This window comes from Lepidochelys kempii, chromosome 10 (assembly GCF_965140285.1).
Source record: "Lepidochelys kempii isolate rLepKem1 chromosome 10, rLepKem1.hap1, whole genome shotgun sequence".
Classification (NCBI taxonomy): Eukaryota; Metazoa; Chordata; order Testudines; family Cheloniidae; genus Lepidochelys; species Lepidochelys kempii.
The window spans coordinates 58,233,336-58,260,476 of NC_136389.1; the positions used below are offsets into that span (position 1 = coordinate 58,233,336).

Here is a 27,141-nt window from a genome sequence, read left to right on the forward strand (position 1 = left end):
AACTTGAATATGAACCAACATGATGAAGTTGTGAAAAAAGCCAATATTCTGGGTTGTAATAACAGGAACGATGCATGTAAGACAATCAGGTAATTGTATTGCTCTCCTCGGCCCTGGTGAGGCCTCAGCTGAAGTATTATGTCCAGTTCTGGGTGCCACACTTCAAGAAAGATGTGTACAAATTGGAGAGAGTCCAGATGAGAGCCACAAAAATGCTAAGAGGTTTAGAAAACTTACTTTTGAGTAAAGGTTAAAAAAAGGGCATGTTCAGTCTCCTATTCTGAAGACTAAAGGGGGACCTGATAGTCTTCGAATATGTTAAATACGGTCATAAAGAGGACATTGATCAATTGTTCTCCATGCCCACTGACAGTAGGACATGTAGTAATCTGCAGCAAGGAAGATTCAGGTCATATATGAGGAAAAACTTTCTAACGAAGGATAGTTAGCACTGAAAAAGGCTACCAAGAGGGCTGTGGAATCCCTGTCATTGGCTATTTTTAAGAACAAGCTAGACAAACACCTGTCAATGATGGTCAAGATATACTTAATCTTACCTTAGCCCAGGGGCCTGGACTAGCTGACATCTCGAGCTCTCTTCCAACCCTAGCTTTCTATCTTCATTTTACCATATGTATCAATAAGTCTAATTATGGCTATTCCCTGGGGATACAATTAGATTATTTTCCACGTTATCAATCTCTATTTTGAACCCATGCCTTTCAAAGTGCATCATGCCTATTTGAAAGTGAAAGATGACTGACTTCTGTACAATACAGAAGTACACACACAAAAAGAGAAAGAATACCTAAGAATTACAGTAAACAGCAAGCAACATGAAAATACAAAGATGTATCACTTACCATATAAAACCAATCAAGTAAGAGACTAAACAGGCTCTATAAACCAACTAGTGTAGAGACTCATCAGTTTTTGTGTGGAACAAGTGAGACTTGAATAGTAAATCCTCTATGGTGTTCTGGACCTCCCATGGGAACCCTAAAGAGTGAAGCCAAGACTCACCACTCATAAGTAACCCTCTAGATGCCATACCCATTGCATCCATTGCAGCTGGTAGGGACGTTTCCCCCCCACTAGTCTGCCTTCCTCAATGAAGGCTTGAAATTGGGCTCTGTCCTCTAGGGGAAGCTTGTCCTCAAAGTCTGGCATGTCTGAAGTAATAATTAAGGTCATATTTTGTTCACAAAGCCTAATAGGTAGCGATACGAAGCTGCAGGCTTATAGAGGAATACTCCTTTCTTCCCAGAAGTTCCAATCTCTTTGAGCCTTTATCAGCCAGGTGACTGCTGGGTGTTGTAACCTTGTTCTTTCTGGGTCTGCTTGCACCAATAGCGAGTAGGGCATTAGGTATATGCAAAGCAATTCCACTCCTTTGGCTGGGACGAAATAATGCCAATTTTAGGTGTGGGAGTGCAGGGGGCCGGGGCATGCCAGACAGCCCTGGCTGCTTCCATGACAGCCTTATTTACTGGGAGAGCTACTTTGCAGGGACCTATCAGCTATAGGATGTCAGGGTGCTGATGCCAGGCATCTTGGACCTCCTCCAGAGGAATCTGGAGGTTATTTGCTATCCTCTGTAGGAGCTCCTGACATTGTCTGCAGTTGTCTAGCAGAGACAGTGAAGAGGATGAGGTCCCTGGCAGTACTGGATCATAGAATCATAGAATATCAAGGTTGGAAGGGACCTTAGGAGGTCATCTAGTCCAACCCCCTGCTCAAACCAGGGCCAATCCCCAACTAAATCATCCCAGCAGGATCCATTTCCTCCTCCTCATACTCCAATGGATTTTGTAGATGCCATGTGGGAAAAGTGTGGTAGGGCTCATGATGGATCTGCCATATGGGTCCCATGGGCCCCACTAGGACAAATACAAGGGATCAACTGATTGAGAGGGACCACACAGCATCAGGTACCAGCAGTCCTGCTCTCTGCCAGGGGATCATAGAATCATAGAATATCAGGGAGGAAGGGACATCAGGAGGTCATCTAGTCCAACCCCCTGCTCAAAGCAGGGCCAATCCCCAACTAAATCATCCCAACCAGGGCTTTGGCAAGCCTGACCTTAAAAACTTCTAAGGAAGGAGATTCCACCACCTCCCTAGGTAACGCATTCCAGTGTTTCACCACCCTCCTAGTGAAAAAGTTTTTCCTAATATGCAACCTAAACCTCCCTCACTGCAACTTGAGACCATTACTCCTTGTTCTGTCATCAGCTACCACTGAGAACAGTCTAGATCCATCCTCTTTGGAACCCCCTTTCAGGTAGTTGAAAGCAGCTATCAAATCCCCCCTCATTCTTCTCTTCCACAGACTAAACAATCCCAGTTCCCTCAGCCTCTCCTCATAAGTCATGTGTTCCAGTCCCCTAATCATTTTTGTTGCCCTCCGCTGGACTCTTTCCAATTTTTCCACATCCTTCTTGTAGTGTGGGGCCCAAAACTGGACATAGTACTCCAGATGAGGCCTCACCAATGTTGAATAGAGGGGAACGATCATGTCCCTCAATCTGCTGGCAATGCCCCTACTTAAAATGCCATTAGCCTTCTTGGCAACAAGGGCACACTATTGACTCATATCCAGCTTCTCGTCCACTGTAACCCTTAGGTCCTTTTCTGCAGAACTGGGGCCGAGCCATTCGGTCCCTAGTCTGTAGCGGTGCATTGAATTCTTCCATCCTAAGTGCAGGACTCTGCACTTGTCCTTGTTGAACCTCATCCGATTTCTTTTGGCCCAATCCTCTGATTTGTCTAGGGCCCTCTGTATCCTATCCCTACCCTCCAGCGTATCTACCACTCCTCCCAGTTTAGTCTCATCTGCAAACTTGCTGAGGGTGTAATCCACACCATCCTCCAGATCATTTATGAAGATATTGAACAAAAACGGCCCCAGGACCGACCCCTGGGGCACTCCACTTGATACCGGCTGGCAATTAGACAAGGAGCCATTGATCACTACCTGTTGAGCCTGACAATCTAGCCAGCTTTCTATCCACCTTATAGTCCATTCATCCAGCCCATACTTCTTTAACTTGCTGGCAAGAATACTGTGGGAGACCGTGTCAAAAGCTTTGCTAAAGTCAAGGAACAACACGTCCACTGCTTTCCCTTCATCCACAGAGCCAGTTATCTCGTCATAGAAGGCAATTAGATTAGTCAGGCATGACTTGCCCTTGGTGAATCCATGCTGACTGTTCCTGATCACTTTCCTCTCCTCTAAGTGCTTCAGAATTGATTCCTTGAGGACCTGCTCCATGATTTTTCCAGGGACTGAAGTGAGGCTATAGGCCTCTCTGGCCTGTAGTTCCCAGGATCTTCCTTCTTCCCTTTTTTTTAAAGATGGGCACTACATTAGCCTTTTTCCAGTCATCTGGGACCTCCCCCGATCGCCATGAGTTTTCAAAGATAATGGCCAATGGCTCTGCAATCACATCCACCAACTCCTTTAGCACTCTCCGATGCAGCGCATCTGGCCCCATGGACTTGTGCTCGTCCAGCTTTTCTAAATAGTCCCGAACCACTTCTTTCTCCACAGTGGGCTGGTCACCTCCTCCCCATGCTGTGCTACCCAATGCAGTAGTCTGGGAGCTGACCTTGTTTGTGAAGACTGAGGCAAAAAAAGCATTGAGTACATTAGCTTTTTCCACATCCTCTGTCACTACGTTGTCTCCCTCATTCAGTAAGGGGCCCACACTTTCCTTAACTTTCTTCTTGTTGTTAACATACCTGAAGAAACCCTTCTTGTTACTCTTAACATCTCTCACTAGCTGCAACTCCAGGTGTGATTTGGCCTTCCTGATTTCACTCCTGCATGCCCGAGCAATATTTTTATACTCATCCCTGGTCATTTGTCCAATCTTCCACTTCTTGTAAGCTTCTTTTTTGTGTTTAAGATCAGCAAGGATTTCACTGTTAAGCCAAGCTGGTCGCCTGCCATATTTACTATTCTTTCTACACATTGGGATGGATTGTCCCCGTAACCTCAATAAGGATTCTTTAAAATACAGGATGATGGATAGGTCAGAACACCGAGCTCTTCTAAGGTCTCATTTCACCAGTGGGGCCATCAGTATTGGAGAGTGAACATTTCTGCCTGAGGGTTGGAGCAGAGAGGGTTCCCGTATTGTCATAGTAGTTTTCATCTCCGGCGTGGCAATGTCTCTCAGGAGGATGAAGCCCAAAAGGAGAGCGGACTGAGGATAATGGAAGAAGATATCCTCTGCCAAGATATAGGTGTCTGTGCATCCCAGTGTTTGGGGCATTCCAGTGATCGGGACTGATGTTGCCGCTACCTCCCAAGACATTTGGGATGGATGGTCCTTAGAAAGGGTGACTGCTACAACTGAAAAGTCAGGTCTAGCAATCTTCGATGGAACCAGTGGATGTTGGTCTTTATGTTTAGGAGACAACAGATGGATTCTTTTTCTTACATGCTTTACCCTCCTTCCTGGGGGTCTTAAGCAGTCCTGAGCCCTTAAGATCTGCATGCAAAGGCACACCTGCATGGAGCTGGGGATGGGTCACTTCTCTTAGGAGGAGATTTGGATGCAGCTCTGTCCTCAAATCCATGACAGTGCCCCCTACTCTCGTGTGAAGCCCTAAATGACAATTCCTTGGGCTAAGGAGCTTGAGGTTCCACTCCCAAGCTTGTGCTTGAGGTGGGTGTCATTGACGCCAATGTAGAGGGTAGTCTCCCTGGCTGGATCAGAGTGAGGTCTCATGAGCTTCTCTATAAGGTGTTCTCTCAACCAAAGCTCACAAGCCTCACATGTTCAAGAGGGAAAAGCAGCAGCAAATGCTGCACTCTGCTGAGATATTCATCTTGCCCAGACAAAGGCAGCACTGGTGCTCATCACACACAGAGAGAGAGTTAGGGTAAGGGACTGAATTCTTGACTCCCAGGATTGGGAATCATTCCCAGTCTGTGGGAATGGACTCCCCAAGAGGGGGAAGAGCTAAGCTTAACCTTACTGTATTAAAATTTTAATTATGCTAAATAATAAAACTATTTACAATATATATTTATTGACTAATAAAGAAGCTGGAGAAATCTGTGGACATAGAGGATTCTGACTCTGGCCATGTGGTACATAAGAAGGAACTGGAGAAGTATTGGCCCACACTGCCTCTTCTGCCCTCAGTCTAGAACATGAGGAGAGCAACTGAAAATGTGCAGGCCAAGTGACATTATTTACAAAGACTATCCGGACTCAGGCGCAGGGCACACATGCATACCCACGTGTGCAATACATGTCAGGACCAGCACTCAACGAACCACCACTGCCTCAGATAGGGATGAGGACAAAACAGCTGCTGATATTGCCTGAACTGTCAGGTTCATGAACTGCAATCTGAGACACTGCAGTTTCCGGATACAGGGTAGGAGAGGTTTGTGATGGGTTGTCCCCAACTCCGGGGTGCCACCTGATGTACTGGAGTCATCAAGCCTGGACTCCCTCACCTTGTCCTGCTGTGCCAGGCCCTTATGCCTCCTGTAGCACACACATGGGGTAGGGACTTGCCCAGCTGCAGAAAGACACAGACACTGAAATCAGCTCTGCATGGGAAGAATCAGCTAGGGGACTGCTCAACACTCAAGTGCACACCCCCTAAGGGGTGCAAATCCAAAATTATATTGTCTTGCACTGCACAGAAAACTGTACAGCGTAAGCTTGTGAAATCCGCTTCCTCTCTCAATGTGCAGGAAGATATGCACAGCTTTTGGCCCCCTCCAGTTATGAATTACACAAAATTTTAGAATAAACAAAACAAGTTTATTAACTACAAAAGGTAGATTTTAAGTGATTACAAGGGATAGCAAACAGATCAAAGCTTAGTAAATAAACAAATCGCAAACTGAGCTTAACACATTACATAGGTAAGATATAAATTAGCAAATGCTCACTCTGAGTGATAAACAGGCTGGCAGATTCTTAAGGTACAAGTTGCCTTGGCTTTCCCAGGTTTTCATACATAGGCTTAAGATCCTTCTAGCCTGGGACCATCACTTCCTACAGTTCAGTCCTTGCCCCTCAGGTCTTTCCAGGTTTGATGTTGCAGGGATAGTGAGGTACCCTCATGAGGTCATTGTCCCCCTTTTATATCTTCCTCCCACTTGCTGGAAAGCTCTTTTGCTGTGACCTGGGTCAAACAGTTACCATTGTGTAGTGCTATCTCTGAGATGTTTCTATTGTACACAGTTCCTGGGGTAATCTTTATGCTTGTGTGCATTCCCTGAATAAGCCATTAACATTGTTTGGCCTTTTTAATGGTCGTACATGAAAGGCTGCCTGCGGATGTTTTCAACCTCACAATATCTTTCAGTAACACATACATAGTCAAACTTCATTACTTCCCATACGACAATAACACAAACAATATTAATGTTTAGCAGATCAAGACTTTTAGAATGATACCTCACAAGATATACTTTTTACAAAACATATCCTAATTACGTGACAGCGGTGAATATTGGAGTGTCAGGGTCTCACAAGGTTCTCATTCTAGGAGAAGATGCAAAGGCATGATATCTAAGACCTTAAAGACCCCACAGGTTCCAACAGAGCTATGTTATAACATTATATCAGAAAGGAGCACCAGGGCAAGTGTCTACTCACAAACCTGCTGTGTCCTAAGTGAAGCCCTCTACTCCCTGTCATAAATATAAAGGGAAGGGTAAACCCCTTTAAAATCCCTCCTGGCCAGAGAAAAAATCCTCTCACCTGTAAAGGGTTAAGAAGCTAGGATAACCTCGCTGGCACCTGACCAAAATGACCAATGAGGAGACAAGATACTTTCAAAAGCTGGGGGAAGGGAAAAACAAAGCCTGTCTGTGTGATGCTTTCGCCGGGGACAGAACAGGAATGGAGTCTTAGAACTTAGTAAGTAATCTAGCTAGATATACGTTAGATTATGATTTCTTTAAATGGCTGAGAAATTAAGCTGTGCTGAATAGAATGGATATTCCTGTCTGTGTGTCTTTTTGTAATTTAAGGTTTTGCCTAGAGGGATTCTCTATGTTTTGAATCTAATAACCCTGTAAGGTATTTACCATCCTGATTTTACAGAGGTGATTCTTTTTATTGTTACTTCTTTTTTTACTGTTACTTCTATTCAAATTCTTCTTTTCAAGAACTGAATGTTGTTTTTTAATTGTTCTTAAGATCCAAGGGTTTGGGTCTGTGGTCACCTATGCAAACTGGTGAGGATTTTTATCAAACCATCCCCAGGAAGTGGGGTGCAAGGGTTGGGAGGATTTGGGGGGGGGGAAGACATTTCCAAACAACGCTTTCCTAATAAAATAAATCCAGATAAACGTTTGGTGGTGGCAGTGGAAGTCCAAGGGCAAAGGGTAAAATAGTTTGTACCTTGGGGAAGTGTTAACCTAAGCTGGTAAAAGTAAGCTTAGGAGGTTTTCATGCAGGTCCCCACATCTGTACCCTAGAGTTCAGAGTGGGGAAGGAACCTTGACACACCCCTTCAGATTTGTAATAAGTAAGGGAGCCTTCCCTGCCTTCCCTGTTGTGTTGAGCGTCAGAAGAGGACAATGAACATTCTAAACCTAAGGGGGAGGGGGAGGAAGGGGAAGCATCAGAAGCCCGAGTACTAGGATTCCACAGGACATAAGCCCCAGAACAGTACTCTGTGCCAATGACATAAAAGGCATCAGTACCACAAGAGGGATTTTTAGTCCAGTGGATAGCAAGGGAGACTGACTCTTATAAGACTTGAAGGTCCATTGTTACTGCATGCTTTTTTGTATTGAGAGAGGCAGTGCCACAAACCTTAGGGTTGGCTATGCCAGTGCACTTGGTACAGACACTCTGTGTAGAAGCAAGTAGCGTTTAGGGGAGTAGTGCTGATGAGGTCTGTACCATAGTAACTGACTCCAAAGCACTCTGTGCTCAGGTAATCCCTGATGCCCTGGCAGCAGCGGATTGTGAGTCCCCAAGTAGTCCCAAAGCCCCAGTACCACGCTCCCTCAGAGTGGTTACCCACATCAATCCATAAAGTCCCCTTAGAACCAAAGAGGTGAGATGACAGACCTCTTCTCGCTGGGAAACTCCCATTGAGATTTGTCCCTGCTTTTCTCAGATTAGCAACGCCCCTTCTTATCTGAGGATCCAGGTTTTATCAGCCCTACCTCTGTCTGAAGCCATCACCGGTCTTTCCAGATTGGAGCTGAATTACTGGATCTGAAGCCGATGGGGACACTCCTGTACTGAGGTGAAACTTTTCAAAGGGGGTCTGCCCTCCCCAGATCAGTGACTAGCTGCATAGATAGATCTAACAAAATTATCTTTAAATCTGCCTCTCTAGCTTTCAAGGACCTTCTAGAAAAGGAATTGCACACCACACATTTATCAGAGATGTACTTCTCCTAAACAAAATGGCATGTTATGTGCCCATCATTTACCAGAACTGCCAGTCTCCAAGAGGGGCAATACTTAAACCTAGGAGACTTAATAACATCCCTCCCTATGTCCCAATACCAGGACACTCCCAGTCAGAGAAGAAAAAGAAGGGAGTACACATACTTACAGCTAAGAGCAAAAAGGGATGCATAAAGATGCAGACACTGAGGAGCTCAGTCTTGCAGCAGTGGGTAGTGAGAAGGAACTGAGTGGTGGAATACTTATGGACAAGCACTCAAGTACTTTCAGCTAAGTCCAGGAGCATGCAGCAGAATGTGCAAAGATGGTAGGTATGGACATACTTCCTTTTTCCTACGTGGAGGGTGAGATTAAGTCCCCTTGTATCAGATTCCTAGATGTTCCTGTTTTACTAACAAGGCAGTATCAGATCAGTGTGCTACTTTAAGAATTGCAGAACAGTATGGTCTGGGTAACTGAATGTAGAAGGGTACACCTGACTACTCACATATGGCTCAGTGGTCAGACAGCCGACTACATATGTTACAGCCTACTAGGTCAGGAGCAGCAGAGAGACTGGCAGCAGCTCTGGCAACATGTACATCCTCAGTTGACAGCATGCCACAGTCATGGTTTTCAGCATAATCTTGGAAAAGCTGCATGATGTCATAGAGGAATGGCTAAGGTCCCTCTCTGCTGGCTTTGCAGCAACAAGGGAGTAATCATAAAGACAGAGCACAATGGTCTCTTCCACATCCCTAGCTTCACTCACTGCCTCAATCTGGTTGTGAGTCAGTTTCTGGATAGCATTACAAGGTGCAGGAACTGCTGTCAACAACAGCTCTCAGCCTCAATGCATTCATAGTGGATGCAGTCTGTGAGACTGGCAATCTGTGGTCCACCTAAGGAGGTGGTACTAAGATGCTATGGGGAGTCTCAAGAGGCCCCCCCCTTCACAGTAGTGGAAGACAGCCATGTTTGACAGCCCCATCACCACAGAAAAGTGCTCCCAAACACTGGAGGAGAGGGAGAGTTTTGTAGTAAGGGGCCCCACTCCTCTTTCACCTCACCACCACCACCACCACTCGTCCTAGTCCATTTGTTTGTTTTAAAAAGTCAGCGTCCTACTCCTCAGCTACCCCTCTTCCCTGCCCTGATTAAATGACACACTGAAAACTACACACAACATGGCCACTAGTGGAATTTCTGTTCCAGGTCAAAATATTTTGTTATGACATTTGGGACTAAACATTTTGTTATCTGAGAAACTAATTCTTGCAGGGTTTTGCTACAAAAATCAAAACATTTTGAACCAAATCAAAACAAAAAACAAGTTGCTCTCAAAATCCTCCACAAAATGGAATTACTGTTCCTTACACAGTTCTAGCAGGCATATTTTCCCTCAGTATCCTCCTCCCTCACCACGAGTAACCATCATCTGAAAGAAGGGCTCACCATGAACCAAATAATTTAAGTGCTTTGTTTACTATTACATTTTCTTCTTTCTGACCTTAACTAGTAATTCTTTGACTATGAGTGGCCAGTAGGGATTAATTTCAACATACTGACAGTCAGCTGAGCTCCAAGAAGATTTCCCCATCTCATTACCACCAAAAAAAGTTGACGCGCACTGTTGATTTTTTTTTAATAAAGTACTATAAAGCATCATAATTTTTGCTCCAGTTTTAATTCACTAGTTTGTAAATTAAACATATACCTGATGCATAATTTAGGTACTTTGTTAAGGGTTCTTTGATACACTATCACCTTTTAAACAGTGTTTGAAGAAGTAATACCTTTCTTTGTTTTACTTGTACAAGAGAGTAGAGATCAACTAACTTCAAAAGTCTCCCACAAACAGATTCCTTATACTAACAAGTTCCTTATACAAAGTCACAACTTCGGATCTCTCATACTTATTTCATCTCCCACTTTGAGGTTAACAAATTTAATGTTTTTTAAAATACTGAACTTTTCAATTCTCAGGCCATTAGCACTTCAGAATTTTAAATATGATTTTTACGTTAGTTTTGGCAAAGAGAAAGAATATCACTTACGATCAAATATCTGAAGATTAACTCCATGTCTCAATCCTAATATAATTCCCCCCAGAGGAGGGACAAATTTTAAACTACCATTACTTAAGTCTAGTGACAAACTTGAATAAAAGTTAAATCATCAAAAATACAGTTAGCTGCTCACAAGCACCTTTTAAACAATAGGGCTAAAGCTAATATCTAATACTACTGAATAACTACTCAATGAGTCATCACTTAATAGGGGATCAATAGCTTAACACAGGAATTACTATAATCCATGTTTTAACTATAACAGATTTGATGGCAACAATGGAAATATTTTACATACTCCCAAATCTGCAGTAAACAGTACTTCTCTGCAATACCGCATGTGCCATATAATTCATTCATTAAGTAGGATTGCAGGTAACAAAATGACAGATCTTTTTCTCACTATCAGTCTTCTTATAGTCAAGTATTAATAGAGCTAGAATATAACATACATTTCTACAGTGGAAAGTACCTACTTAGCATGCAAAATATTGTCAACTGAAAAATAGCTGAAGAGACACAAACCATCATCATTTACTAAAGAAGTTATTGTTAATACCTCCCTCTCTCTCCCTTCCACAAATGTCTCTTAATATAATCTCTCAGACCTCTTTCCATAGAGGTTATGCAGAAGAATGTCATGAAGCAAATTCAGCTGTACCTGGGACTCCTCAGGTCAGTTTTCTAACAGGAAATTTAAAACCCAAGGGTTGAGTAGTCTAAAGGGTTTAGATATACCTTCCATTAATATTAGTAAGAGACATATCTAATATCCTTTGACTTCTTCGAAAAATTTCAAAAGGGAATATTTAAAAAAAATTAAAGCTAAGATTTCCTGTGACACTGAACATCCTCTCTCACTGAATTAAGATGCTCTGTTATAAGAGTCCAATTCCACAAAAACATATGTACTTACCTTTACTATCATTGAAGTAAGTGGGATGACTAACAGGAGTACAGTTAAGGAGACGTGCAACTATTAGCAGGATCAGAACCTAAAGTCATTAAAAATTAAATAAAGGCTGCATTTTCTATTATATGAGATAAGTAGAGCATTACACCAGCTGACCTCCATTTTTTGGGGTGTATATTGGGTATAGAAACTGTAAAGGATACAGAAAACAAATGTACTTAACTTGATGGCAAAATACCTAAAATAGACATAAAAACCTCAAAACTTTGTGAATCAAAGAAGTTGTAAAATTTCTCTTTTTAAATTTACAGCCATCCAAATTACTGAAACCAAAATGACAAGTTCATAAACTACCATGACCTATCCGGGTTGGGGGTGTGTGTGTGTTAACACTACCCATTCCTTACACAAGACTTATTCAATACATTTAAAATAGGTATTGTAAGAAAATCTATCTTCTAGATTAGACAGAAAAGTGATACTATAAATTAGAGTACTGTATATTGTATTTTCATGTTTTATTCTCACTTGACTTAGATTTTTACTTCCCTCCAAAACACATCCTTGACTTTTAAAAAATGTAACCTGCTTTATCTATATGAGAGTTATGTGAAGCTGAACATAAGACAGACACTTATTTTTGCTTTGAACAGTATTCTAAATAGTGGTGAACAACTATGTCAGAATGTTCAGTTTATTCACAATATTTGAAACTAAAACTCTGAATTAAGTGGGAATTTTAAGACTGCTGATGGCACCTTCTGTTCAGCAGAACAGCAACAAAATTTGTAATTCTGGAAACGCTGTGATGTGCCTGACCAGGCCACATGACTTTGGTCTGAATAGGAAGTACTAAGGGTATGTCTACACTACAAAATTAGGTTGAATTTATAGAAGTCGGTTTTTTAGAAATCGTTTAAGTAGTCAATTGTGTGTGTCCCCACACAAAATGCTCTAAGTGCATTAAGTGCATTAACTCGGCAGAGTGCTTCCACAGTACTGAGGCTAGCGTCGACTTTCGGAGTGTTGCACTGTGGGTAGCTATCCCACAATTCCCGCAGTCTCTGCTGCCCATTGGAATTCTGGGTTAAGATCCCAATGCCTGATGAGGCAAAAAACATCGTCACGGGTGGTTCTGGGTCCATGTCATCAGGCCCTCCTTCCCTCCCTCCCTCTGTGAAAGCAACGGCAGACAATCGTTTCGTGCCTTTTTTCCTGAGTTACCTGTGCAGACACCATACCAGGGCAAGCATGGAGCCCGCTCAGCTCACTGTCACCGTATGTCTCCTGGGTGCTGGCAGACATGGTACTGCATTGCTACACAGCAGCAGCAACCCATAGCCTTGTGGCAGCAGACGGTACAATAGGACTGGTAGCCACCATCGTCATCTCCGAGGTGCTCCTGGCCGCGTCAGTCAAGAGCGCCTGGGCAGACATGGGTGCAGGGACTACATTAGGAGTGACTCGACCAGGTCACTCTCTTTAGTCCTGCAGGCAGTCCTATTCTACCATCTTATGGTGAGCAGGCAAGAAATATGGATGGCTAGCAGTCCTATTGTACCATCTTCTGCCGAGCAGCCAAGAGATGTGGATGGCTTGCAGTCCTTCTGCACCGTCTGCTGCCAGCCAAAGATGTAAAAGATAGATGGACTGGATCAAAACAAGAAATAGACCAGATTTGTTTTGTATGCATTTGCTCCCCCCTCCCTCCCTCAAGTCCTGCCTGAAATACAAGAGGGAGGAATAGCTTAGTGGTTGAGCATTGGCCTGCTAAACACAGGGTTTTGAGTTCAACCTTTGAGGGGGCCATTCTGTGTGACAGCTGTTTTTGTTTCTCCTTGATGTAAAGCCACCCCCTTTGTTGATTTTAATTCCCTGTAAGCCAATCCTGTAAGCCATGTCATCAGTCGCCCCTCCCTCTGTCAGAGCAATGGCAGACAATCGTTCTCCGCCTTTTTTCTGTACAGACGCCATACTGCAGCAAGCATGGAGCCCGCTCAGATCACTTTGGCAATTAGGAGCACATTAAATACCACATGCATTATCTAGCAGTATATGCAGCACCAGAACCTGCCAAAGCGAAACCGGGCAAGTAGGCGACATCAGCGCGGTGACGAGAGTGATGAAGACATGGACACAGACTTCTCTCAAAGCACGGGCCTTGGCAATGCAGGCATCATGGTGCTAATAGGGCAGGTTCATGCCATGGAATGCCGATTCTGGGCCCGGGAAACTAGCACAGACTGGTGGGACCGCATAGTGTTGCGGGTCTGGGATGATTCCCAGTGGCTGCAAAACTTTCGCATGCGTAAGGGCACTTTCATGAAACTTTGTGACTTGCTTTCCCCTGCCCTGAAGCACCAGAATACCAAGATCAGAGCAGCCCTCACAGTTGAGAAGCGAGTGGCAATAGCCCTGTGAAAGCTTGCAACGCCAGACAGCTACCGGTCAGTCGGGAATCAATTTGGAGTGGGCAAATCAACTGTGGGGGCTTCTGTGATGCAAGTAGCCAATGCAATCAAAGATCTGCTGATATCAAGGGTAGTGACCCTGGGAAATGTGCAGGTCATAGTGGATGGCTTTGCTGCAATGGGATTCCCTAACTGTGGTGGGTCCATAGATGGAACCCATATCCCTATCTTGGCACCGGAGCACCAAGCCGGCGAGTACATAAACCGCAAGAGGTAGTTTTCAATAGTGCTGCAAGCTCTGGTGGATCACAAGGGACGTTTCACCAATATCAAAGTGGGATTGCTGGGAAAGGTACATGACGCTCTTATCTTCAGGAACTCTGGTCTGTTTCAAAAGCTGCAGGAAGGGACTTTATTCCCAGACCAGAAAATAACTGTTGGGGATGCTGAAATGCCTATAGTTATCCTTGGGGACCCAGCCTACTGCTTAATGCCACGGCTCATGAAGCGTACACAGGCAGCCTCCTGGACAGTAGTCAGGAGCTGTGCAACTACAGGCTGAGCAAGTGGAAAATGGTGGTAGAATGTGCATTAGGACATTTAAAAGCGCGCTGGTGTAGTTTACTGACTCTGTTAGACCTGAGCGAAACCAATATTCCCACTGTTATTACTGCTTGCTATGCGCTCCACAATATCTGTGAGAGTAAGGGGGAGACGTTTATGGTGGGGTGAGAGGTTGAGGCAAATAGCCTGGCCGCTGGTTACGCGCAGCCTGACAACAGGGCAGTTAGAAGAGCACAGGAGGGTGCGGTGTGCATCGGAGAATCTCTGAAGACCAGTTTCATGACTGGCCAGGCTACGGTGTGAAAGTTCTGTTTGTTTCTCCTTGATGAAACGCCCCGCCCCTTGGTTCACTCTACTTACCTGTAAGCTAAGCACCCTCCCCTCCTCCCTTCGATCACCACTTGCAGAGGCAATAAAGTCATTGTTGCTTCACATTCATGCATTCTTTATTATTTCATAACACAAATAAGGGGATAACTGCCAAGGTAGCCCGGGACAGGTGGTGGAGGTGAGAAGCACTGGGAGGGGTGGTGGAGGAGGGAAGGACAAGGACACACAGCACTTTAAAAGTTTAAAACTTTAAAACTTATTGAATGCCAGCCTTTTGTTGCTTGGGCAATCCTCTGGGGTGGAGTTGCTGGGTGGCCGGAAGCTCCCCCACCGTGTTCTTGGGCATCTGGGTGAGGAGGCTATGGAACTTGGGGAGGAGAGCGGTTGGTTACACAGGGGCTGTAGCGGCGGTCTGTGCTCCTGCTGCCTTTCCTGAAGCTCAACCATACGCTGGAGCATATTAGTTTGATCCTCCAGCAGCCTCAGCATTGAATCCTGCCTCCTCTTATCATGCTGCCGCCACCTTTCAGCTTCAGCCCTCTCCTCAGCCCGCCACTTACTCTCTTCAGCCCGCCACCTCTCCTCCCGGTCATTTTGTGCTTTCCTGCACTCTGACATTGTCTGCCTCCACGCATTCGTCTGTGCTCTGTCAGTGTGGGAGGACAGCATGAGGTCAGAGAACATTTCATCACGAGTGCAATTTTTCGCCTTCTAATCTTCACTAGCCTCTGGGAAGGAGAAGATCCTGTGATCCTTGAAACACATGCAGCTGGTGGAGAAAAAAAAAAGGACAGTGGTATTTAAAAAGACACATTTTATAGAATAATGGCTACACTCTTTCAGGGTAAACCTTGCTGTTAACATTACATACACAGCACATGTGCTTTCGTTCCAAGGTCGCATTTTGCCTCCCCCCTCCAAGTGGCTAGCCCCTCACCCCTCACCGTGGCTAACAGCGGGGAACATTTCTGTTCAGCCACAGGCAAACAGCCCAGCAGGAACGGGCACCTCTGAATGTGCCCTTAAGAAAAGCACCCTATTTCAGCCAGGTGACCCTGAATGATATCACTCTCCTGAGGATAACACAGAGAGATAAAGAACAGATGTTGTTTGAATGCCAGCAAACATACACTGCAATGCTTTGTTCTACAATGATTCCAGAGTACGTGCTACTGGTCTGGTGTGGTAAACTGTCCTACCATGGTGGATGGAATAAGGCTGCCCTCCCCAGAAACCTTTTGCAAAAGCTTTGGGAGTACATCCAGGAGAGCCGCAAATGCCAGGGCAAATTAATCATTAAACATGCTTGCTTTTAAACCATGTATAGTATTTTAAAAAGGTACACTCACCAGAGGTCCCTTCTCCACCTGGCGGGTCCGGGAGGCAGCCTTGGGTGGGTTCAGGGGGGTACTGGCTCCAGGTACAGGGTGAGAAACAGTTCCTGGCTGTCGGGAAAACCGGTTTCTACGCTTGCTTGCTGTGAGCTATCTTCCTCGTCCCCAAAACCTGCTTCTGTGTTGCCTCCATCTCCATTGAAGGAGTCAAACAACATGGCTGGGGTAGTGGTGGCTGAACCCCCTAAAATGGCACTGCAGCTCATCATAGAAGCAGCATGTTTGGGGCTCTGACCCGGAGCGGCTATTTGCCTCTCTGGTTTTCTGGTAGGCTTGCCTCAGCTCCTTAAATTTCATGCGGCACTGGTTCGGGTCCCTGTTATGGCCTTTGTTCTTCATGCCCTGGGAGATTTTGACAAATGTTTTGGCATTTCGAAAACCGGAACTGAGTTCTGATAGCACGGATTCCTCTCCCCATACAGCAATCAGATCCCGTACCTCCCGTTCGGTCCATGCTGGAGCTCTTTTGCGATTCTGGTATTCCATCATGGTCACCTCTGCTGATCTCCTTCCTTAGAGGTTTTTAAGGTCAGGCTTGACAAAACCCTGGCTGGGATGATTTAACTGGGAATTGGTCCTGCTTTGAGCAGGGGGTTGGACTAGATGACCTTCTGGGGTCCCTTCCAACCCTGATATTCTATGATTCTATTCTATGATTCTATGAGCTCTGGGTAGCATGGCAAGCTGCAGATGACCATGCAAACAGGAAATTGAAATTCAAAAGTTTGTGGGCCTTTTCCTGTCTACCTGGCCAGTGCATCCGAGTTGAGAGTGCTGTCCAGAGCGGTCACAATAGAGCACTCTGGGATAGCTCCCGGGGGCCAATACCGTCTAATTGCGTCCACAGTACTCCAAATTCGACCCGGCAAGGCAAATTTAAGCGCTAATCCCCTTGTCGGGGGTCGAGTAAGGAAATCGATTTTAAGAGCCCTTTAAGTCAAAAAAAAGGCTTCATCATGTGGCGGGTGCAGGGTTAAATCGATTTAATGCTGCTAAATTCGACCTCAACTCCTAGTGTAGACCAGGGCTAAGATAACTTCACCACAGTAAAGAATAATTGACTGGTAGGGAGGGCATTTTCTGGCATTTAATGATTGCCTGGAAAAACCTAAGGCTTAAGGCCGAGTTGAGGACCTCTTTCAGTCATTAGATGACTGAATCCTAGAGCTGAAGATCAGCATTGCTATTATAAAACACAAATATATAAAACTGTAGAGAAAGACAAAGTAATTACATGCATGTGTTCAACTGAAAGTTGCCAAGGATACAGTGCTTTGTTTTAGAAGGAGGTCTTTTCCTCGTAGCTGAAGACCAGTAGTAAACAGTAGAAGAACAGACTGTTACCCTTGCCACGCCATTAAAGATTTAAATTTATTAGTAATCTGCATATTGAAGGAGCTGGCAAATTCAATACAATCTAAAACTTATTGACAGATGTCATCAAAATGCATCAAAAGGAACAGGCCTTTGACCTAATCTTGCTACCACTGGCAAGGCTACCATTGCCATCAATGGGAGCCAGATTCATGTATTTGGGGGAGGAGGAGAAGAGAAACACTAGCCTTTATCTTTCAGAGTAACAGCCGTGTTAGTCTGTATTCGCAAAAAGAAAAGGAGTACTTGTGGCAAATAAATTGGTTAGTCTTCTCTAAGGTGCCAGAAGTACTCCTAGCCTTTATCTGATACTCTCCTTTAGTCCTTTTGGCTACGACACAAACCTTTTCTTAATTATGCTGAGCAGAGAAAAAGCTGAATATGTAAACGAATCCCATCCATCTTTAATCAAGCCTTGAATTAATGGTCTATAAATGCAATCAGCTTAATCTAGGCACATTTTTGACGCTTTAAAGGTTATCTACAATACACAGAAAGCTTAAAGTGATAGTTTGAGAGGTATCTGAAAAATCTTTCCAAGCATCCTGAAAAATACTGCTGCAGCTCTTAATAATGTACATTAACGTGGACTGAGCAGGCATCTCTGAAGATGATGGGCAAGAGTTAAAAATGCACAAGACTGAGAAAATAGGCAAGGGCTAAAACCGCAGAGTCAACAAGAAACAGTACTCCAAAGGAAAATTCATGATTTTAAAAACGAAAATAAATTAAGATAAAGAGCTACAGGCCATACTATGTGCAAAAAATAAAGTTGATTTATCCTGTCTCTCCTCCCTTTCCTTCCCACTGTGTGTTATCTTGTTTTATGTTGCCTATTAGGACTGTAATCTTGCTGGTGCACAGACTAATCTGAAGCAAATGTCATGTTTCAGACCTATAAAATACATTTATGGAAGTGGGGGTTGTATTAACAGATATTTCTGTGAAACACACACACACACTTCCAAATAAGTGACCCACTACTGCTTTAAGGAGCACGCTCAAAGAAGTAGATGCTTATGATTAGAATGCAGTTAATTTATTCAAACCAAATGACTCTGCGGGAATATCATTTTGTCATTCTTGTTAAATATTATTATTCAAAGACCTGAGTGTACTGGCTGATCACAGCAGGACTATGAGCTGCCAATGTGATGCAGCCATGAAAAACTCTAATGCAGTCGTAGGATGCATCCGGTGAGGTATTTCCAGTAGAGACAGGGAAGTGTTAGTACCATTATACAAGGCACTGGTGAGACTTCATCTGTAATACTCTGTGCAATTCTGGTCTCCATGTTTAAGAATGATTAATTCAAACTGGAACAGGTGCATAGAAGGGCTATTAGCATGACCTGAGGAGAGGAAAACCTACCTTATGATAGGAGACTCAAAGAGCTTGGCTTGTTTAGCCTAACCAAAAGAAGGCTGATAGGAGATATGATTGCTCTCTATGAATACATCAGGTGGATAAATACCACAGAGGGAGAGGAGATATTTAAGTTAAGCGCCAGTGTGGACACAAGAACAAATGGTTATAAACACATTTAGACCTGAAATTAGATTAAGGTTTCTAACCATCAGAGGAGTGAAGTTCTGGAACAGCCTTCCAAGGGGGGCAAAAAACCTAACTGTCTCCAAGATTGATCGTGATATATATATGGAGAGGACGGTATGATGAGACTGCCTATAATGACATGTAGTTGATCTGTGATGGCTAGCAGCAAGTATCTCCAACGGCTGGAGACAGAACACTAGATGGGGAGGGCTCTGAGTTACTGCAGAGAATTCTTTCCTAGGTGTCTGGGTGGTAAGTCTTGTCCACATACTTAGGGTCTAACTGATCACCATATTTGGGGTCAGGAAGGAATTTTCACCCAGGTAAGATTGGCAGAGAGCCTAAGGGTTGTTCACCTTCCTCTGCAGCATGAGACATGGGTCACTTCCAGGTTTAAACTAGGGTGTAAAAGGTGGAGTCTCTGTAACCTGAAGTCTTTAAAACAAGGATTGAAAACTTCAGTAACTTAGCCAGAGGTTATGCGTCTATTACAGGAGTGGGTGGGTGAGGTTCTGTGGCCTGCAATGTGCAGGTGGTCAGACTAGAGGATGGTCCTTTCTGGCCTTGAAGTCTGAGTCTATGCAACTCCCTTAGTTAATTTCATCAGAAATCAGCTTTGATAAAAAAGTTACAACCACCTTCTAAAAATGATTTCTACAATCCTTCAAGTTTTAGAAGTTGCAACACACCCTCAACAACAAATAGATATGTATATATTTGTTGCAGAGGCACTTGAGTGGCTCCACATGTCAGTGCCAAGTTTTCTGCTTCAAGCAAAGTTGCCTGACAAAAGCATCTAGCTCTAGTAGGAAGGCAAATTCTCAACCTGGAGAACTTGTGGCTCATCAGACACTCTGCAAGGACAGACAGACATCTGTAACATCCTTGTGGATTTTGTCCAACGTCCTAAAACCAAGGATCACTAGTGGAAATGAGAATCAAATTTTGATATGGATATCCTCCATACATACAAACCATTTTGAACAACATTACTTCTTGCTTGTTTTCAGGCTGTTAATGAAGACTATACAAAACACACACACAAAGTATAACATGCTTTTTAAACTGATATCCACATTTTTAGGAGGTTAGCATTTTTTTTTAAGTTACTTACACAGGAGATAAACTATCCCACTCAACTCACCCACCATACAAAGAGATAGAGGCTAATCTTACCGATAGCTTTCTCCAACTGTTACGATTTCCACTTCACTGTCTGTTGAGGTAACATTGATTTCTTCATTGGCAGTGACCTGGGGAGTGGAGGATGCTTCAATCACTACAACATCTTCATCAATACTTCCTGGAGCAGGGAAGGGGAGAGAAAAATCAACAGTTTGGATTATGTACATTTGATATTGCCTTTTTCATACAAGAGTCATAGAACCATGGGACTGGAAGGGACCTCGAGAGGTCATCTAGTCCAGTCCCCTGCACTCATGGAATTCATTTTTTGTTTATAAGTTATTACCTTTATATATTAAAAAACTGCCTTTATTAAACTGTATTTGCATTTTATAGTATATACACAAGTAAAAGGGATACAGTAGTGATAATGTAACAAATCTGTAATGCAAGCCCGTGAAAAGCATCTACCAAATCTGATCCAAAATAATTATTCAGAGAAGCAGGACTGATTCAACACTACCCTCTCCGAACCCTCAACAACTACGTTTTTAGGTTTTGAGGGAGACAACACAACTCAACTTACTGAGATTTTTCAGTTTTAGATTACCAAAGCAACAGATAAAAAAATAACTGATAATCTTGAACTGAACATCTCTACAGTTAATGGAAATAAGATGAAGTTCAAAGGCTAGAAACAGACAGCAAGTAGATATGCAATCTTCTATCACAGATAATTTAAAACATTTTAGTCTCATTATCTGTACCACTTTATTTCATTTAATGAACACCTAAAAGGTACACTAGAAAAGGAGTTTAGAAAGAACTGAAGAGTGCCAAACTGTGATCTAAATCTTAAAGGAGCCTGCATGAACACATTGGAACTTACAAGCATTTTTACACAGCCTATCCCTTTACTAAGACTTTTGGGTAAGAGACTGTGAGGGCTATGTATTTTAGAGGAAACATATTAGAATGTAGAAATTGTGTCTTCAGTTTTGATGATTGGATGCATTTTGTAACTTGCATGAAGTCTCACCAAAAAAATGTAAGACCAAAAAGACTTGGGGAGAATACCACATGTAAGTTTAAACTGTGTCCTAATTGCATTATGTTTTCTACAACTTGTAAGTAAACAGTTACAAAATTAAATCTGTATTTGCCACCTCCTTTTGTCATAGCTATTCATATATAAAAGAAGAGATTCAGCATGTTCTGATGTTAAAATAAGAGTTTCTGAGTGTTGGGAACACTGCTGACTGCAAGGGCATACAAGTGAAATCTCAACTGGTGGGGGGAGGGGAGGGGAAGGGAAGAATCACTTGTCAATATTTTTCCCTAACTTTTTGGCAAACAAATCTTTTTCAAGAGGCTAAAAAATTAAGTTATTGCCTATTGGTTTTTACTTTCTAAATACTGAATATTTCTGTATTATTTTTACCCAGCCAGCTGGAGTCAAATACCCAAAATATTAAGCCAGTTTTGCAAAGCTGTGCTCACCCACTCACTTTGCAAGAGCAATATTCTGATAGGCAAGTAATATTGTCCCATTGTCATCAGTTTGCAGAATAGATTTGGTCTTTAATGATAATATTTTCATTACTCCTGGGGGAATTGTGCGCCACTGTGCATGCACAAAATTCATGTCCCCCACAGATTTCTTTGCTTCCTAGCAGAAAAATGACTCTCTGATGGGGAAGCAAAGGGAAGAGTGGTCATGTGACCCTCCCCAGCGGTATGTTTTGGGTGCCCAGCACAGCTAGCAGACAGGTAAACTACTGTGGGGCAGACGGTGGGACTGGGGAAGACCTGGCTGTAGATACCCTGGGCCGTGCTCAGCTGCTAGTCCTTGCACTTCCCCTGTACAGCATCTGGGGCTGGGTCAGACCCAACCCCAGATTTCTCCCCAGGCTGCAGAAAGCTCTGCAAACTCTCCCCCCACTTGCTTCCTGCACCCATTGCTCTTCAGCTGCAGGAGAAGGGAAGGGATCACTGTACAGGGAGCTGCTCCCCCATTCGCTCAAAGCCCATGCATCCAGTCTCCCTCCAGCCTCACCCCACACACACACCCAGAGCCCCCCCCGCCATGCCCCATTTCCCCTGCACTTGGACCACCACAACAAGCCACCTGCACCCAGATCACCACCCCCCCGAGCCTCAACCAGCTTCACCTGGATCCCCACCCTATTGAACCCCACTCCCCAGCATCTGGACCTCCCCACTGAACCCCCCCCACATCCAGACCCCACTGCCAAGCTTTATTCTGCCACCCACGCCCCCCCACCACTGAGCCCCAACCACCTTCACCTGGACCTCCCTGCATAGTCCCATTACTGTTGCTCTCATAACAAGCCGCCTGCACAGAGGTTGCTCCACACAGAACCCTCTCAACCCACACCTGGATCCCCCCACACTAAGCCCCTCCATACTTGGATCCTGCCTTGCTGAGCCTGCCTGCCCACACCTGGTGCACCCGGCACAGAGGGGCAGGTCCCTGGGGTGTTTCTGGGGCAGGCCCAGTCCTTGCACTGTGTCAGGGTTGGGAGCAGCCCCACCGCTGAGTCTATGTCTTGGGGTGGAGCTGCAGAGTGATCCCACCTCTTTGCAGCCAGTGGCCTGTGCTCCCCAATGCCATGCTGTAGCCTCCACATTTATTTGACAAAAAAATTGCAGAATTCTAAAATATTGTGCACAGAATTTTTAATATTTTGGTGCAGAATGCCCTCAGGAGTATTTCATGACAATTTTTCCAGGAGTCTATTATACACACCCACTTTCCATGAGTGAAGCAGCTTATTGGAAAAAGGAAACTAAATTTACATATTCCACAGACAATGGTAAGACACTTATTTAGATACATACTGATGGGCTTCAGAGATGGGGTTAACAGGTGATCGGAGTAAGAGCCAATTAGTGCACCTGTGCCTGCCTCCTGTCCTGTGGGATAAGAGCTCCATAAGGATCATTAGGCACCTGGACCTGATAAAGAAGCTGAGAGAACTCAGTAGGGGGGAGCTAGGATTCTCCTGTGGAGAGAAATTCCTACACCTACCTACCTACGCCAACGAAAGAACCCCCAGTGTAGGATCTACACTGATGTGCTGCAGCAGTGCCACTGTAGCCTTTCAAGTGTAGACAAGCCCTAAATGTCTGAATGTAGGGTAGGTAGCTCCTTTCCACTGCAATGACAAAAAAATCAGAGCATGAGTACATCTGTTATGGGTATTTTAGGGCCATGGACGGCAGAGTTAAGGTTGTATGGTGTGTACCCTAACTGTATATTTCCTGGTTTTCTGAAGTTTAAATTTTGCAGAACTCAATGTTCTGAAAGGTTACAAGAGGTCACTGGGAAACCTGAACCCTGTATTAATGATTTTATTATCTGTAGCTAGTGAACTGAATGTTTCTAGTCACTAGTTAAAAAACATTGAAGAAAACGAAGATCTCATCCTCTCATACCTAGTTTTACTCAGACTGGAAAAGGAAAAAGAAGCATTCCTGTTTGTTCAACTGCAAATTAGTTTCTCAAGTCTGAACTAATCATTGAACAGAATTAGTTGAATTAAAATGGAAAAAAAATTCTCTCTGCACATACAGAAGAGGCTATTGTTCTCAAAAGCTGCTTTAGAAATTCAGCAAACTCTGGTTCCAGGTATTTAGCCAGTAACTTTCACCTGTCCAATGGTCTTTATTTAAAACGGCAGCAAAACTGTACAGACTGCTCAGTACTGTATTTTGTATTTAATTTAAATAATTTTAATAAATGAAATAAAAGTTTAGACCTTAACATAGGTTGTCAATTTCCGATTTACGTATGTTTTTATATAAACCTGCATTTAATTTCAAAAATGGTTTGTTTTTTAAAATCATTGATTCTTATCCATGCTGCCGGTGGACCACCGTCTGGGAACCATTATTTTATCCTAGTGCAGGACTTAGGGCTAACATGGTTATAGGAACTTAAACTCTCAGTTTAATTCTGTTACAAATTAAAAGTACATCATTACTCAGATATATATTAAATACTGAACTCTCTTAATGGGAGAACTATAGTACACTCTCCCAAATAACCTATTTCCTTTTTTAAAGGAAGAGCAGCATTTGTAAGGTCTATAAACAAAAAGGCTAAGGAAAACCATGCACATACTATTCACCGGAAAATGAACAGATTAATAACCAACTAGATTACTCACTCAAAAAAAACAAGAGCTCCATTTTACCTGAGGGAACAGTTGTACTGTTTTGGTGGTTGTCACCAGGAGATACAAATAAGTCTTCCTCTCCTTCAGTGGAAGAACTTGAGGAAGATTCACTACTGAGGTCATTCTCACTGGAACTGCTAGAGCTGGGTAGCAAAGCATACTTTCTTCGAGCTAATACCTCCCGTTTTTTTCTCTGAATTAAAATTCGTTCTTTTTGGTTTTGTGTTCGCTGTGAGGAACTGGTTTTCACAAACCTCTTTCTATATGGAGGTCTTCTCGGTGAATTGCTATGAAAACAGGGTCGTTTCATTAACAGTCCAGGTACAGATTCTGTCTCAGTACGAGGCCACTTTTGTGACCTTGCACTATGAGTTCTACTTGTACTCAACACTGCCTGAGTATGTCTTACAGGGGTCTCCTTTTCCTCATCAGATGTGATTGTATCAGAGTCTCCAAAATGTAGGCTAGATGAAGGTGAAGACACACAGTCACTAAAAGAAGAATCATTGTCTTCACTTTGTGTTTCTAGGCGTTGTCTTAGTCCTAAAATTCCCTGGTTTTCTTTAACACCACAGTTTTGAGCATATGAAGGGCCAGCCTGCTGACTCTTGCGTTTTTTCCGCACTACGATACCTTTGTCTTGTTCTGGATGATTGCCATTCATGTCCTGCTTTTGAGAGTCACCACACAAGTGAGAGAATTCATTCCCTACTTTATTGGCAATCATCTCAACTTCTGCAGGGAAACTTTTGGCTGCCCCAATGGGCTCAGGATTCAAGAGGATCCCCTTCAGACTCTCCTGTCTCTTTGGTGCATCAGAGGGAACTTCACTCTTCATATCCGCTTTTATAGTATAGACTATATTACATTTGGGAGTCCATTGAGACATGGAAAACTACAAAGAAGTCCTGGAAAGAAAATCAGACATGCATCAAAAAAAAAAAAATTAACCTGCTATTAATGTTGCACTAGAATAGCTATAGATTAACAACCAAAAAAATACCACAACTTTTAGTGGCAATGGGAGTATGGCTAGCTATTTTGCTTCTTTCACTAATATGCCAGAAAAAACATTGGTTTTATGAAGTATTTTTTCTGCTAGAAATATGTTCTGATTTTATTCCAGACAATTTATTTATTTCTAGAATTATTTCTAGAAATGTAGTCAGACAAAATGTCTATTCTACCTTTGGCCAAGGGGGCTTTATACGCAACTCTCATCAGCATTTAAAGGGCCTTACAGGTATATAAATAGGTGAAAGAATAGTGACTCCAAAATATTAAGATAGGACAATAATGACATAATGGGCTTTCTATGACTCAACCTGCTGGTGGTCCCAAACAACCTTTTACACTAGAAGCCAACAACTTATAGTAAGACATCCAATATGGCATATTCAGAGATTCTAATCACCAGGACATAAGACAGAAACCCAGTAAGGAACTCAAAAGCAAGCGAGCTTTAAGGATATAACCATCCAGTACAAGTTATGCAGTGTTTCCCTACCAAGAAATAATTTGAGTTTCAAATTATTTTAATAATGTCTTCATATATGTACAATGTAACTAACATAGAACCTTTCCTTTCTGGCCATTACCCTATTTTACTTAAGCATGGAATGAGCTACAGAATTAAGGGATTTACCACTGAGTACTCTCAATGTTACCTACAAAGTGCTCAGAGGTTGTCAATTTCAACGCAATGTTTAAGACATCCTAAAACTGTAACAAACATGTTCTATTTTTTTAATAATGTTAACATTACATAGGTGTCTCAGAACTAGTTTGCCTTTCACATTACTGTAAATAATTCTGTGGAAAGATATGAATACGCAAGATACTTTTAGAAAGTCTTGTTGAATTCTGGCAAAAGGAAATATGCCAGCAAGCCAGTCAGAAATTTGCCAGTACATTCTGGGAAGTCACTACTTTATTGCCCCATCAGGAGGTCTGCATCAGCTGTTTGGAGTAAAACAATTCTAGAAATCGCAAGTAACTTTGGCTTTTTTCCCCCTCCAGAGTCCAGCAAGATCTAGTACAAATATTTTGTTAAGTCAGGTCAGCTATTTTGACTAGTACTGTAACATACTAAAATGTCTTGTTTCTGCCCCCCACAAAATGAGGGAATGTTGTTTAAAATGTCAAAACATTAAACCAAAGAATGTTTAATTTCACACACACTGTAAAGTTGAAATTGAAAAAGCATTAGCTTTGGGATAATTTACAAATATCTTGTAATACTTCACAAGTAATTCAACATGCTGTCAAGAGATTAGTGACTGTGTGAAGCAAATTGCTTATTGGTTTCTAAAAAATGGTCGTCATACTAGACTATCTTTAAGGATGATACATGTTTTTGAAGTAACTCTGATACATTACCATATTCAGAAAATATAAATAGCTTTAATTTGTCACCACCAGCAACTTCTACAGTGGAAGAGATATCTCCACCCAAATGGCCCAGGACATTGCCATAATGAGAAGCCTATCTCTGATCAACCACAGCCAGCTGCTGGAAAGACAAGGGTGCTACACTACCTACCACAGGGCTGTCCTTAACCATTCTTAGGTTTTCTCTTTCATATCAGCTGCTAGCTAGAGACTATTTAAGTATGAATCTCTGCTGGTCCCCTCTGGCTGCTGGATGGAGAAAACAGGATCCCTCATTTCATTCAGCATTTTTTTTTAAAGAAGGGAAGGCCTCCACTACTGTACTCTTGGCTCCTTAGAGTGGGGTGCAGGATTCCTAATCTATACTTTCCTGATCCCATGAATAGCTAGTGCCACACCTGTTATTCCTGCTCATAGCTTTCC

General features: G+C 43.1%; 1 protein-coding gene across 6 annotated transcripts in view; it reads right to left on the reverse strand.

Annotated features, from left to right (window-relative positions):
* RNF111 (ring finger protein 111) overlaps positions 1 to 27,141 on the reverse strand; it is a 91,659-nt gene that overhangs the window by 51,061 nt on the left and 13,457 nt on the right. For 4 of the 6 annotated variants that reach the window (XM_073303732.1, XM_073303731.1, XM_073303729.1 and 1 more), the window contains exons 2-4: positions 24,346 to 25,235; positions 23,182 to 23,304; positions 20,177 to 20,303 (exon numbers count right to left, since the gene is read on the reverse strand). In XM_073303732.1, coding sequence (XP_073159833.1) covers positions 20,177 to 20,303; positions 23,182 to 23,304; positions 24,346 to 25,216 — 1,121 coding nt within the window. In that variant the 5' untranslated portion in view covers positions 25,217 to 25,235. The remainder of the gene's footprint in view (positions 1 to 20,176; positions 20,304 to 23,181; positions 23,305 to 24,345; positions 25,236 to 27,141) is intronic. The other 2 variants (XM_073303734.1, XM_073303733.1) reach the window with 1 other exon arrangement.